Here is a 16068-nt window from a genome sequence, read left to right on the forward strand (position 1 = left end):
ACTTTCTCCTGATTTGTCTTTGGTGTTTTTCTGCTACAGTAGCTTATTTAAATTTGTAGAATTAGACAGACACGTGGATGAAACTTTTCTGTCACATTTTTTGACTGTTACAAGTTGACAAGGACTGTTTGTGTACACCTAACTGTTATTGTACTTATTGATTGATTTGTTGATAATTTTTCTGAGTAATAGATCAATTATTTAGTTTAGAAAATGTAAAAATAGCAAAACCTGGCCATCACAGTTTCCCACTTTTCTCGCTGATATCTTCACATTGTGTTTTTATCTAAGTCCAACACCCAACAATATCCAATTTGAATATGTTTGAGAAGCTGGAACCAGCCATTTTCCTTGATGAATTTAATTTGTTAGATCAATACTATTTAATAGTGAAAATTGTTTATTTATTTTCAGTTGCTTTTTCTTTGTACAGCAAAGTCATCTTCTTGGAGAAGCAGGCACAGGTTCAGCTTAGACTACAGGACTTATCCTCCATGGCTATTGGGAAACCACTTAGGTCTTTCATTCTCTTCTACTGTTCCATCTCTGTTTGTGTCGGCAGGCATTCGTGGAGGATGTCAAATCTCGTGGGCCATTCATCTACTCAGTCTTGGAGTCTGCCCAGGCCTTTCTGGCTCAGCACCCCTTCCAGGAGCCAGAGGAGACCCTCACTGAAGGAAAAGGTCTGTTCCTTTCGTAGTCTGTGCCAGCTGCTGTGCCAGCCAAATATTATACTCGCAGACCCCCACAGCTGAAGCCCAGAGTTGGTGTGTTTGGACTCACTGAGGTTAAATCTTGCATTAGTAGTTATTAGCAGTGGTCATGCTGAGTTTTGAGAAAGATTCAGGGTCGGGACCAATTAGCTCTAGTTCGCAGGCTATTCAATACTATCTGCTCAGACCAGCAAGCTTGGCTATTTCTCCACCGACACGTCCTTTTTAATGTTTGGTCCTCACCAGTGGATGCTCACCTGGGGAATACTGTAGCACTCTCACCTTACTGTGTTCTCATTGGGTCTCTTGTTTTCCCCCCATCCATTATCTTTGCTCTCATGGAGTTGGTATATTGTCCTTTTCCAATCATTGCTCTTCTTTGTCTGAACCCCTGCTCTCCTTTCCACATTGTTATTTCCCTGTCTGGTCTATTTTTTGCTTTCTCCGTTGCACCTTTACCCTCATACTCCTGCTTGACCCTCTCTAACTTCTTCCACCCTCTGCAGAGGTGTCTCCACGGCGGCGTATCTTGAATGTGAGCCGCTCGGTGTGGAAACAGGCGAACGTGGCCAGTGACCTGTGGGAAAAACTGACGGCACGCTGCGTGGACCGACACAGGTCAGATATTTTTTTTTTAATCAGGTATATCCTGCTCAGATCATGTGCGGTTTCTGCAGTGATGCAAGGTAAATGTATTTCTATTGGACGGCTTGTATTGTTTTAGTCCACTAGATTTCAGGGATAAGATGTCATTCCTTTCAGTCCCTACGCTGACAGTATCTGACAGGTATAGTCATTTTAAAGATTAGGATTTTACATTAAAAAACACATAAGCTTATAAGATACAATCCATTTCTTTCCTCTCCCATAAATCATCTCACAACCAATCAGATTTATCTCATGGCCCTTTGGAGGGGCCAGTCCCATGGGTTGGGAAGCACTTGTCTAAACTACCAATTATACTGTAAAGTAGTTAAAATTAGCTCAACAACAAAAGTAAAATACTGCTTAAGCACTGATGCATTAGTGTTAACATCCTAATATGTCAAATTTATCACTGACAGGGACTTTTTTCAGAACGAGTACTTTTACTTTTGATACCTAATGTATTTTGCTGATAATACTTATCCATTTTTACTTTAGTATGATTTTCAATTAGGATTGTGGAGAATTTTTACATTGTTGTAGTAGTACTTCTACTTAAGTACACCGTAGGACCTGAGTATGTCTTCCACCAGTGGGTTTCTGCACTCTGAGTATTACAGTGAAAGGACAGGAGCTTTTGAGAGTAATGATAATGCAAGTTTTGTAATCTTTTGTAATCTTTGCTCAGAATAGCAGCATTTTTGTCCTCTGAAAGCATTACCATTCTAGTTTGAGTCATTGTTTCTTAAATAAATTAATGCATCAACATGGGCCACATAATTGCCAGAGCCTGCTTACAAAATGTGGCATCTATAAGTCATTATAGAAAACATTTATACATTTGAAGATCATTAAAAATTCTGTTTTCTTTTCTGAATATTAAAACATGTTTTCGAGTGTACAACATTGGTGTAAAAATCATTTTCCACATAGCACTACGGAAATAGTCTATTAATTTTAATAAATGATGTGTTTAACTGCATGCTCTGTGGATCTTGATTTGGCTTTTTGGCTGTTGCCCCAGATTTTAATGGTGCAGGTAGTTAACTGTAATGAATTACAATTTTAACAAACCCCTCCAGACACATGGAGAGGACGTTGGAGCGTCTACTGCAGATCCAGGCAGCGATGGAGGAGCTGACGGTGGCCCTGGAGCAGGCAGAGGGGGTGAGAGATGCCTGGGAGCCTGTCGGAGACCTCTTCATCGACTCTCTGCAGGACCACATAGATGCTACCAAGGTAGACATATATTCTCATTTCCCTCCTTTTTATCGCTGTCATACGCACACACTTGCAGACACATTATCATGAATCCCAAATATAAATTTGTTTTACTTGTGGAGTAACTTAATTGTCTCCTTTGAGATTAGCGCCTCTGGCTAGCACTGAAAAACCTTATATTGTGACACTCTGATACCTTGAAAACCAGCATCAAAACCTTGGCATACAGCTTGTTTTATTAGAGAAACACAGCTGCAATATGTCCAACAAATGAATAACTTAGACGTCTGTATTGGGCTGTGTTGCCTTACACTGTTTGTTTTGGTTGCCTGTGTACACAGAAGCAACTACGATCTGACAGATGATGGCAAGGACATAGCACTTCAGTGAGATGGCAGGGGTTACAATCCTCACTTGAATAGATGATGTTGAACAAATGGCAGGTCATTGGTTTAGTCATTATGGAGTGCTGAGTGTTGCTGCTGCCTGTAATTGTGTGGTACTATCTATTAGAAGTGAGGACACTTCACAATAATCATGCTACTGTTTGGACTCCTGTCACAGCCAGCAGTCCAGCTCTGTCAGCTGGCCCCATCTGAGTACGCCCTCACTCTCACACTAGTACACAAATGCAGTGGTGAAAGAAGAACTCGGATGACTTACTTAAGTAAAAGTAGCAATACCACAGTTTGAAAATACTGTTACATGTAAAAGTCCTGCATTCAAAATGTTATTTAAGTAAAAGTACAAAATTAATATCAAAATGTACTAAAAGTAAAAGTGCTCATTAGGAAGAATGGCACAATTAACATTAATGCATCATATTATTGGATTATAATTATTGTGTACATCACATTTAATGTTGCAGCCGATAAAGGGGGAGCTCGATTTAACTAGCTCATATGCTCACAGTTTGAATTACCACTGGGTAGTTTGTAAATTTTCCACTGGAGATGAATAAAGTCTGATTATTTTTATCAATATCATCCTGAAAAGTTATAAAATAGATTATCAAATAAAAAAGATTCAAGAAAAGTACACATACCTCAACATTTTACTGACATGCAGTATTAGAAATATACAAAAGCAAATATGTGGATGAAAGCAAATAGGACACAATAATAAACACGCATTATGCACATTTATATCCACACATACCTGAGTGCAACTAAACATTGTTTTGAATATAGATTAATAAATCTGGTTTATAAAATGTCAGAAAATAGGAAACTGCCTATCACAAAATCCCAGGGCGACCTCATTAAATGTCTTGTTTTGTCCAGCTAACAGTTCAAAACCAAACTGTATTAATTTAATATAACATAAAACTAGAATACAGCAGCAAAGCCTGACATTTGAGAAGATATTCTTCTAAATGGTTAATTTTATTTCCTAGAAAAATCATTTCATACCGTGTAAAAGATCATAAATTGTTACTGTAGATCATCCATTAGGGTAACAACAAAAAAAAGCCTTAATTTGATCTCCAACAACGTCTTCTCCTTGTAAATTTTTTGTTAGTTCCTAAACCCCGTGAGCATATTTGGAGAAATGAGGAATTAATGTCCTGCTGTCCAAAGAGCCATTTGGTGAATTCCATACCGTGTAAAAGATCATAAATTGTTACTGTAGATCATCCATTAGGGTAACAACAAAAAAAAGCCTTAATTTGATCTCCAACAACGTTTGTGTTTCATCATTGTTTTAATGTGCTGTAGCAGGTTATTCCTGCATGAATTCCTAATCCCTAAAATACATATGACCTCAGGCTGTCCTGGGGCTGAGTTTGCTGAAGTTCATGCCATGCACTTCACTAGTCTTGAAAGGTGCCTTTCACCTCAAGCTTTTATTTGTGTGTCTGCTGTGTGCTGTCAAATAAAGACATCAGTTTTCAAAAAATACAAATACTGTAACTCTATCAAACACATATGTAACAGTCACATTGTTTATTTTGTTGCTCTAGTGTTAATTTCAACTTAGGTCTGGAACTGTGAATTTGTGAGTCTCAAATCTACAGCAAAATGTTTTCACACCCGAAGGAATAAAAAACTCATTACCTACAACCGACTGTGCAAAATGATTAGTAAATAGACTTACACACGCTCACACCCCGTTGCTGTTACGGTGTGTCCTGTGTTAGGCATCGTTTTCTGTATAAATTCCCTTGTTTTCCTCTGTGTTCACATTTAAAATCTACAATAGTACTCCAAAGGTTTGTGCCGGTTCGATATCACATATTCTTTTCACTTTGATTCAGGAAATTACTACATGGTTGGTGTGGAATAGTTTCTAAAACAGAACTGAAAATAAGAATGGATTATGATATTGACTTTTTAAAAATATTTTTGGATGTTTACTTTCTCACTCTGCCTGGACCTGATATTTTTCTGTATTTATTATGTTTTGTATTGCATTGTTTTCTCTTTCTCTCTCACACACACTCCTACAGTTATTTAAGGAGGAGCTGACCCAAGTAAAGGAGGGCATGAAGCACATCAATGATCTGGCTCACCAGCTGGCGATCTCCGATGTCCATTTATCGATGGAGAATGCTCGCACCCTGGAGCATCTCAACAGCAGATGGAAAGTGCTTCAGGTAGAGTTCACTGTCGGGTCTGTGTTGGCTGTTTGACACTGTCCACAGCAGCCTCTCCAGTCATCAAATTCAAGGGAGACATTAGAGAGTGACTTCATGTGCAGTGTTTGTTCTAATGCAAGTTAAGGGTTTATGTGGTGCTCCAGTGGTGCCTACACGTCAAGCTTTCAACTGCTTTATACCTTTTAATATCTTTCTGAACTTGTGAAGGACAATGGTGTGTTTTAGGGGAGGCGGTAGGTGTCTGGCACTAGTGTCTCCAGCACATTATTTTATTCCAACAGCCTTAACACACGTCTGAGTATGAACCTTTTTTTTTCTGACAGCTGGTGTTTTTCAGTAGCATTTCAGTCTTGTGGTGAATTAAGCTCACTGTTTTTACCGCACTCACTAAAAGGAGAAAATCATTTTTAGATAATTTGATTAGATATAAGGTATAACTTCTGGTCAATATGCAGAATTACTGTTTCACAAAGCATCTTAAGGTTATGATGATTGTAAAATCCATGTTACACACCTTCTTACATTTAAGAGGTGTTTTCCAAAAGCATCATAACTGAAGATGTTCTTTTTAACAAGTACCTCCTGACCACTTGTAATCAGCTAAGAGCATGTTAGGACAATGTGAAACATGGGAATAACCATAAAATACAGATTTTATTCATGGTTTTATTGTTTTTGTTCATTTTTAAGGGTAAAGTTTTATCGTGAACACTGTTTTACATAAGTAAAATGTGATGAGAAGTTAAAGATGTAAAACTCTCACACACACACACACACACACACACACACACACACGCACACACTGTACATATTAAGTTAGTGAACAAGTGAAATCTGCCAGTGTCTGTTATCTTCTCTCTCATCTACACAAACATGTCTGTACCTGCAATTAGTTTTAATGTTATTCATATAGCCTACATACTGTACATATGACATCAGTCACATCTATAGATTTATGAAGCTTGCCAGTTATTTCTAGTCTCGCCACCTCCTCTTGAGGTTTTTTGAAACACCAAACATGCTTACTTCAGTTGTGTTTGTTGCTTACAGCTGTTATTTCCAGAGTTTAATAAATCCTTGCATCCACCACACAGCAGCACGACTGACATGCAGTTCCATAGTTAGAGAAGGGCTTTATGCATTTACACATGTGGCACAGCAGCTGTTGCCTCATTTTATATTTATAACTATGAGTTATGAGAACACGTTGATGTGATCGGCAAAGATCTAATGGTAACTGACGTTTATATTTTGTTTTATTCTTACTTCTACACTTCAGACATATAAGCTGTCATATACTTTATATATTCTACGCTAATATAATCTAACAGAGGTCATCCACCCTGAAAATTCTCCTTTCCAGTATGAAATTTAATGCTAATCAGCACCTAAACATTCAGACCAGTGTACCGTTCACCATGAGCACTCCACTTCACTCAGTAACATTAATCATTAAGGGTTAGTGAACTGAAAGTTGTAGACTTCTAACTGTACATTAAGCATCATTTGTAAACTATTCTAAGTATAAAACATTTCTCTGGGTTGTTTACAACACTGTTTTGTGATTTATGTATTTGTAAAATGTCTTATAAATATGCATCATCTTTTTCTTTAGCACCACTGACGGCTGACCTTTAGAAAGTCTTGACTGCGCACACTTGTTGTCCACTGTTTTGTGAAACTTGTTCATAGACATGCTTATAGAAAACCCCCTTAACTTCTAAGATCAACTGTTATCTGGAGGCAGCTCGTGTCTTTGGTTTCTTGACACATCATAAATCGAAAATTAAAGGGAGAAAAAGATGATTGAACTATAAATATGAAATGAATCGCAATTTCATCTCTTGTACATGAAGTGGGATTCTTCAATGAATCCAAGGCACTTAGCCGTTTTAAGGCCTTTTACATTTTTTAAGAATAAAGTGCCTTGGAATCATTGAGCTGTGCCTGCCCTCCCCTCACTGCTTTACTGAATGTGTGGATGCATTATCCAGTGAGCATTACTGTAACTCTGCATTGTGTTACTTCAACCTTTGGCTGTGTTCTCTGTCAGCAGTCTCTGTAGTGCTCCTTCAAGCACAACAATCCCCACTCAGACTTCACTAATGTGAGAACACTCTGTTCCCATTAGATAACCTCCATGACACATTCTCCACAGCCACGGTTCATGGCCAAAATGGATGAAGACAGACAAAGCCTATTATGATGTTTTATTTGCGGCTCCAGTCTCTCCTTCACTCTGTCTCTCTCTCTCAACTGAATGTGATGACTGTAATGCCCCTTCGCTAGTTATTAGAAATTCATTTCTAGTATCCAGTTTGCACACTTGCTACTCCCTGACACTTATGCCTCTGTGCCCCAGAACGAAGCAGTTCATGAGCAGAACAGAACAATACAAAACAGAGCAGATCAGTATAGACTATGTGATTTGTAAATCTGTGCTCTCTGCTCTAAAGAAAATTAAGTCGATTGCTTCAAGTTAAGCCTTTGTCCTCTAAGTGAAACCTATTGGATTGACTGTAGCAACTAATTGTAGCTAAACAGAGTCTCATGCTGGTGCTTTCTGAAGACTTTCTCGACATTTTGGCTAAGGTTAGAATATTATAGGTAGCAGTTAATTTCTGTAGTTTCAGCCATGCTAGCAGGGATGGAAAAGCTGGTCTGTCCAGTTTGAAATACTGGATCTCAACAACTACTGGTTTGATTGGCACCAAATTTTGGTAACACTTTATTTTACAGGTCCACTATTTCCTAAGAATGTTCTGAAAGTTTCCAGGAAAGAAACATGTAGCTTAGTACTAATTAAGGGAAAATAGAGACAAAGTTCTGAGACGGTTTTTGATAGTACACTGAGTTGTGTTGACTTCATGAATTATTGCCTTCCAGATGAATTTCCATCAAAGACATTGCTCATTTTAAACCTCAGTTAACATTTCCTATTCATTTATAACTGGAAATGTTATTCTTCATTTATGCTGATTTGTGTGGTAGTTTGCAGAACAAATTTTACTCTTTGCATGTGTAGCTCGCCTTCTCTCCTCTGAAGAAAAGCCTCAAATGTGTGCTAGCTTAGCATGTAGAAATAACTAGCAGCTTACCAAGTGATCGCTCTCTAATTAGTACCTAATTATATGGTTACTTTTTATCTGAAAATAACCTGGAATTTTCAGACCCGTAAAGTGTTACCCAAGTTTTCTACACACATTCATGATTCTGTGAAGATGTGTGACATTTGTTGTTCTTAGAGAAATATCTTTACATCTACTGGATACATTACCATGAATTATGTAACACACATTCATGTCCTTTGTGCTGGCAATGCTTGCTGTTCTCCCACAATGCAACGGGCAAAGGAAGTTAAGGAGCTAACTGGTAAATCAGTATACTGTGATGATTAGTGCAGTATGTAGTCCAGAACTGTATAGAAGTGGTATGTGGTATGGATTTGGGACAGAGGTTGTATCTTGTTAAAAGGCACTCTTCCTATATAAGGTTCTTATGTTTATTTGTACCAAACTCAAATTCAAATGCTCAGGTACTCAGAAACCAGTGAGGTACTTCATAACCTGAAAATGCATAGGTAACCTTTTTTTCCTAATGTGTGGGATGGAACGAGCTTGCATATAAATAGGAACATCTGCTCGTCTTTTTATATACACATCAGTAGCCTACCTTTATAATTAAAATGTCTGAAAGTTTCTCTTTCATAAGGGTGATGAGGAAAAGTGAAGTTTAAATGATCTTTAAAAGCATTTAGATGTTTATAAAATTCCAAAAACACACTTTCTGGAGCCAGAATGTTCAAGGAGATATCCACAATTTTTTTTGCCAAAGCCCCATGTATTTTAGGAACGGAATTTAGGGACATTCTTTTTCAAAGAGGAATACATGACAAGAACAGAAATTGGAACTCATCTTGTTTCTCACTGAAGTCTTTTTGCGTTGGAGGTAAAAAGACCCTTCATGAAAAAGCAATTTCTGCTAAATCTCGGTATGCTGCAGTAGGTATGTGTCCTTACCTCTTTGATTCACCCAAGTAAGTGAGGGCTTCTAAACCCCCCAGATGGTCACCGTTGTTAAAAAGGCTTTTAGTATCCAGTCCCTAGCAGATATTCATCTCCCAGATCTTGGCTTGGCCTCAGAGTCTTTGTGATATCAGTGGAGGCCAGGTGATGTGTGAAGGGACAGGTGTTGTAAATGGTTTGAAGAAAACATTTTGTGTGTTTGATGTCTTTTTGCTGCCTTGCGCCTCCATAGATCTGCTCTCCCTCATCTATGTTAATCATTTCAGTTCAGTAAGGTGCACTGACCTGGCATCACGTGTAAAAGCAAAAAGAAAAGAGAAACCCTTTTTTATGTCTCTCTCTTTCTGTCTCCCATTTCTTTCTTAATTAACATGATGAACGCTAAGTCCCAGCTGCATCTCTCTCTTGCCCTGTTGATTTTTCCAGCTTTGACATCAGCAAAATTGTATTTCCAATTTTGATCTCCTAATATTTGTCAATCATATATAATTTATTCATTTGTCTTGTTTATGTCTGCTCAAATTGCCTGTTTAACAAATAGAATGTGCTCCACTGCACAGTTGGCACAGTTGGCAGTAACATCTCCACAGCACACTAACAATGCTCTATATTAGTCCCAACCAACTGAAATCATGTGATATTGTTTTATTTTCTGGCAAGGGAGCAGTGACATGCGTACACTGAGATATTCTAGCTTAATACATCTAACTTTACACAATACGACTCATTGCCTGTGCTTCTCTTTAAAATCTAAAGTCTGCTCCCAATTGTTTTCCCTTCTTTTTCTCTCTCTGTCTCTCTACCTCGCCATGAGTGGATTTATCTCCCATTGTCGAAGGAGGGTTTCAAACATACAGTCGATAATAATTCATGTGCCAAATCCAATACATTTCAAATAAACCAGGGTGAGTCAGAATAAATCCTGTTTTGTGGCGAACACAGCTGGTGTGAAATGCTTTCACAAAGGCAATGGCAAACATAATGTTGTTGTCTCGGTTTTCATTGATTTTTGATACAACACGTGAGGCTTTATAACATCCACCCGCCTTCATTTCATCATCTTCATCCTTCAGCTCATTTCCACACTGACACTGCAACCACGAACTGTTGTCCTCATTTCAACAAAATATATTAATCTCTCTGTTGTTAAGTAATCTCTGTGTTCACTTCCTACCTGCTAGTCTTCAAATGCTTCCTTCAAGAGGGGCAGCAGAGGAACAAGACATCATTTATATTGCACAGTATCTCATGGAGAAGCCGTTGATCTGTGTGTGTGCATTTCTGTTTTGGAAAATAAGTGGTGGAGTGGGATGAACAGCACGGTTTCCTTTGATTTAATTGTTATGTATGTTGTCTTCAGGGGTCCATAGAGGAGCGGCTGAAGCAGCTCCAGGATGCGCATAGAGACTTTGGCCCCGGATCACAGCACTTCCTTTCCAGTAAGAGTCTTCTTCTGCTATTTGAAGTTAGTGCCTCATGTCGTACCAATCTGTTCCATGCTGTGCCAAGGCGCTGCCTCAGAGTGTGTGTGTGTGTGTGTGTGTGTGTCAGAGAGTGTGTGTGTGTGTGTGTGTGTGTGTGTGGCGGGGGGGGAGGGTGAAAAGAGGGTTAGGTGTATTAGAGTTTTGTTGTGATAACGCTGTTAAACACTGCCTGCCTGCATGTATATCTAGGTTAGAGGTGGAGCTGGCAGATTTTGTTCATCTGTCTTCATCAGTTCCAGCACACTGTTGTGATGAGCATCCCCAGCGCTGCTCATCACAACAGTCATTGCACTCATTTGCGCTGAGATTCATATTTGTGAATCCCATCTCTTCTTTACCCGCTGCTCTTCAAAGGCTATAGAGCTAGCAGGGGGGCTGAAAATGTGATTTTCTTTGCCTAGTTTAGACTGATGAAGAAGTGGAAAAGCTGCATGCTGCAGGGCTCTCTGTGTGAGTGTATCTACAGGAGCTGTGGTGTGTGCTTCTGTGTCTCCAATGTCCTCACCAACTCCATCCAGTTTTACTGCTGTCATGCTGGTTCAGAGATGCCACACTGGGGCTTATACTTCACTACCAACTCAGTCCACTGTACACTGCAGGAATGTCTGGGTTTGCACTTGTGTATTTGATTTTTTCAGTGCACCAACATATTTCAGAATGTCGTTAGACATAGCACATAGTAAATATGATATAGTTCATATGGTGCTTATTACAGATAAGTAAATGTATTTGTGCTGTGGTGCAGTGTAATATACATTTTCTCCTGCACTATACCATTTGTCCATTTCAATTTTATGCTACTTTACTATGTTTCAGAGGGACATGTTGCACTTTTTACTCAGCTGTCATTTTCAAATTACAGTTATACATTTTAAAACTGTTGAGTTTATAAAATACAACCCACCAGTGGTTCACTACTTTTTTGGTTTGTGACCCCTTATAAAAAAGCAATGTTTGACTGGGGCCCTTTTTGTGTGTTAGATGTCTGTTATTTCTACCACTCTTCTTTTCTCTCTAGACTTATGAAACACAACTGTTTGAAGCATAAACTGGCAAAACTCTTCAGTATTGCCACCAAAAACACAATTTATTTGCTCCAGAACTTTTTTTCTTCTTTCCTAACCCATTATCTCATGACCCTCCTCATGTATCTTTTAAATCTGTAGAGGGGCCCTGACCCGTTGGTTTGGATCAGATGGACTAAACCACAAAGTTAAAATAAGCTCCACCTTGAAAAGGTGCAAAAGTAAAATGCTACTTATGCAACAGATGTGCATCGTATTAGTATTAACAGTCTATTAATATGATATACCTATATATCAACATTTCAGTCACAGACTTTTCTGCATAATGAGTACATTTACTTTTGATACTTAAAGTAAATTTTGCTGTCAATACTTGTGTAATACTGAATGCAGGACCTTTACTTGTAGTGCAGTAGTTTGACATTGTAGTCTTGATACTATTACTTAAGTAAATGATTTGAGGGCTTCTTTCACCACAGGATTTGTGGGTCTACTTTTGTCTTTGTACACGTGTATATATTTTTTACATATACAGAGCAACAACATAGTCTGCACTGTGCCATGTCATTATATAATAATGGACCATGTGTATGGTTGCGTATACCTTTGTATCAGTGTGCCCATGCGTCATCCTCAGCTGAACCCCCTGTGTTTCAGCTTGGATGCTGAGTAAAACGCTGCAGTCGCTCTGTCTCACTGACTCCTCTACCTTGCTGTATTTCTATTAGGCTGTGCCAAACAAGCCAACACTCTGTGGAAACTAGACACTTGTCTCCTTGGTTTTACTGCACATGTTGTACAGCAGAGCAGCTCAGTGGACACACTGTCTGAAACATTGTGAACAATGGCTTTTCATGCATGACATGCCTATTTTGAAATTGATTTTATTTTCTGTCAGGTTCAGTTCAGATTCCGTGGGAGCGTGCCATCTCGCCGAACAAAGTGCCCTACTACATTAAGTAAGTACAACTTATGGGTTTCTTTTTTCGCCCGAGATTATGCCGGACCATAATTTATTCCACTGCTCCAAACAAACCTCTAAAGAAATGCCCTGTTGGTAGTATTATTCAAAAACTACTACTGTAATAGGCTGGCAATATTCCGCTTTTCTCCAGTTGTGATATCCCTGTAACAGACGATTCAAAAGAGCTTGTCCAGATGGTGACATACTGATGAGCATCAAGTCCACTGAGAGCGATTAAACAAAGGAAAAATAAACAAATAATTTCTTATGCAAGGTTTCTTTTATTTAGTCTTTCTGATGATTATTACTGTACCATCATTTACTGTAGAATCCATGTTAGAGAAAAGAGGAACTGCTGTAGGACTTGCTGTTAGATTTTAATCCATTTGCATTTGTTACAAAGGTCAACATAGGTTATTTGTTAGCATCCAGTGTTTTACTCTTCCCATGTAAGTTTAAACTTAAGATCTTTGTCAGCTGGCCTTCATTGTTTGTTCTCATTGTTGAACACTTTGCTATTTCTGTAAAGCTGTTGAGGTTTCAATTTAGTTTTAGGCAATTAAAGTCAAGAAAGGACGTTTTCAGAAATAATGCTTGATGCCTTTCTATTATTTACTTTCCTACAAAGGGCAGTAAACAGAAAACCTACATCATATCAGTTTTTGGTGTGAGCACCCTTTGCCTTAAGAGCAGCATCAGTTCTCCTTGGTACATTAGTTTTTCAAGGTTCTTGGCAGGTAGGTTGTTTAAAGCATCTTGGAGAACCTGCCTTCTTTCCTCACTGAATTTAGGCTGTCTCAGTGTCTTCTGTGTCTTCATGTAATCCCATCTGACTCCACAATGTTGAGATTAAGGCTCTGTAGAAGTCCTTGTTCTTCTTATTGCTGAAGATATTTATTTATGTCTCTGGCTGTGTGTTTGGGGTTGTTGTCATGGTGCAGAATGTATTTTGGACTGATCAGACGCCTTTCTGATGGAGCTGCGTGATGAATAAGAATCACCTGAACTGCCTAAAACTTATGCACACACAGTATTTTCCATCTCGAAAGTGCAAAATCTGCCCCTCATCTAGTTTAATCCCCGGCTTAACTTTGCTTATCACTGCCTCTTAAAGACCATCTGCTCTGACCAGATCGTTTTTTTCAGTGTACAAATGTGGCATTCGTTCAAGCAAATTTAACACCAGTATAGAATTATCCTTCATCGTCCTTGGTTTAAATACAATGTGCCTCACATTGTCATTGATCTTTCTATTGCCCAAACATTTGCACATTGAGATCCCATTAGAGCAGATAAATATTAAATGAGGAAGTAGAGAGAGAGGAACCTGTAGAGCTTCTGTGAACCCTGTTTGCCTAAGCACTCATCTGTTTGTCTATTTACTCCATCAATACTGTTTCACCTTTAGAGTGCTGCTGGTTTTCTGAATGTATACGTAGGTGTGTGTTCACTCCTAGAAGAACGGTATTTTTATGTGTGAAAGTTTGTAATTGTGCACGCGTTGTTACAGTGTAGTGCATGAGTATTAACTTTCTTAACCATTTGCAACAGGCCCTCTTGGGTCCTGTTTTGGTCTGCTAGTTTATTCTTATGGACCATATTACTGCACCAATGGGGATGGGTGTGGTATTTGAGTACCACTGGGTAGCAGTCAGTGAGCACTTGTAGGGTTAAAACAATGATTGCTAAAAGGCCCCTGGGTCCTGGACGACTTTCTACTGTGGGGTTTCTTATATATTTTGCCGCACTTGTCTTTTTTATGGGATTTTTTTTGTTGTTGTTGTTGTTGTCATGGTGCGTTTTCTGAATGGACCTTTAGAACTAGCAGTGGGAATGAAAGTAATAGTGTGAAAGTATGGTTTATTAATGTGTGTTTATGGGTTGTGATTTCAACCTTTAAAGTTACTGACAGGATATCACCAGTAGCGCAGTACTGGGACGTAACTTCGATGCCTGCATGTGAATCCTTTATCATGTTTGACATACAGTACCAGTATGTCTGCACTTTCCAGTGCAAACAGTGGTCATTATATCCTGTCCTCTCATTTTTGTATTTCTCACTCACTCGCTATCCTCTCATCTCGCTCCTTTTACCATCCACCACACCTGTCTGTTTCTTTTCCCTCAGCCTGTAAACCTGCACCTCCAGTCTTGCCTGCTTCACAGTTTCTTCTGCCTTTGCTTCATTTTTGTCTCCTCTCAGCCATCAGGCCCAGACAACGTGCTGGGACCATCCAAAGATGACAGAGCTGTTCCAAGCGTTGGGTGAGTATGGAGACAAGTAAAGCACCCTCCCAGTCATTTTCATTCACACGGGATCCCCGCTGGGTTACAGCAGCACCAGCAGCGTCTGCTTTGAAGGCCCTGTCATAAAGCCCATTAAGTGCACCTTAGGGACTACTGTCATTAACCTACGAGGCCCAGTTTGCCAGCACTGTGATTGCTTTTTGCTTAGCCTTTAATGAATTGTGATTAAACAACATCATGTGATTTACTGTTAATCTCATCTGACATGGGAAGCTTTCAGGGAGAGAGGGGCACGCTGTCACATACACATGCTCACCCAGACACATACATGGATGTGTACAGTCAATATTAGCAGTACAGCACGTTACTAATGACTTACAAGCAACAGTGTGATAAACAGGGTAAAGATAGCATCGTCTAATACTGCGAAGGCAGGCTGGATTTGTTTTCCCTCATCTTTTCATTTAGTCTAATCTCTTTCTATTTCTTTCTCTCCTTCCATTAGCGGATCTGAACAACATCAAGTTTTCAGCGTACAGAACAGCCATGAAGCTGCGGGGAGTTCAGAAGGCTCTGAGATGTATGTACAATATTTCATGAATGTTAGGCCTACTGTGTTTTCTCTCTGCAGGGCTGGAATTGCTGATGAAGTGATCCACTGTTATCCTGCACCATCAGTAATCCACCATGACAAGCTCTATTTGGAAATGAGCTGTAACGATTAGCTGCAGAGCATTTCTTTATTCAGATATTGAAGGAAACATCGCTCCCCTCTACACTACTTGAACGTATTCTCTGCACTCCATTACTATTGACTTTAAAATGCAGAAATCAAAAGTATTGATAAACTCAAGAGCCCCTAGAACCACTCACCCACCAGGTTCCTTCCTCATTTTCATCAGGGCCTGGATCTTTGGCATGTGAGGTAATTAGAGGTTTTAATTGGTCGATTTAAGTTACAAATTAGAAGGCAGTTACTTTTTGCCACATGACTGCCCCATCATGGTCACAGCACTCGGTGTATCCTAATCGGGCTAGACGCTCTTACTATCTGCTCAACTCTCTCACTACTGCTGATCCTTCCATTGTTTTTCTTTATGCCTCACAGTCTTTGCTCTGTGTTTTTCAATATACTGCATAGTTTG

The 16068-nt window shown here is 39.1% G+C and overlaps 1 protein-coding gene across 6 annotated transcripts in view; it reads left to right on the forward strand.

Annotated features, from left to right (window-relative positions):
• The window catches only part of drp2 (dystrophin related protein 2), a 155465-nt gene that overhangs the window by 111358 nt on the left and 28039 nt on the right, over positions 1–16068 (forward strand). For all 6 annotated transcript variants that reach the window (XM_020590522.1, XM_020590558.1, XM_020590547.1 and 3 more), the window contains 8 exons: positions 563–683; positions 1220–1331; positions 2441–2597; positions 5029–5175; positions 10564–10642; positions 12611–12671; positions 14880–14941; positions 15429–15503. In XM_020590522.1, the coding sequence (XP_020446178.1) occupies positions 563–683; positions 1220–1331; positions 2441–2597; positions 5029–5175; positions 10564–10642; positions 12611–12671; positions 14880–14941; positions 15429–15503 (814 nt within the window). The remainder of the gene's footprint in view (positions 1–562; positions 684–1219; positions 1332–2440; positions 2598–5028; positions 5176–10563; positions 10643–12610; positions 12672–14879; positions 14942–15428; positions 15504–16068) is intronic.

This window comes from Monopterus albus, unplaced genomic scaffold (genome assembly GCF_001952655.1).
Source record: "Monopterus albus unplaced genomic scaffold, M_albus_1.0 scaffold2.1, whole genome shotgun sequence".
In the NCBI taxonomy this organism is placed as follows: domain Eukaryota; kingdom Metazoa; phylum Chordata; class Actinopteri; order Synbranchiformes; family Synbranchidae; genus Monopterus; species Monopterus albus.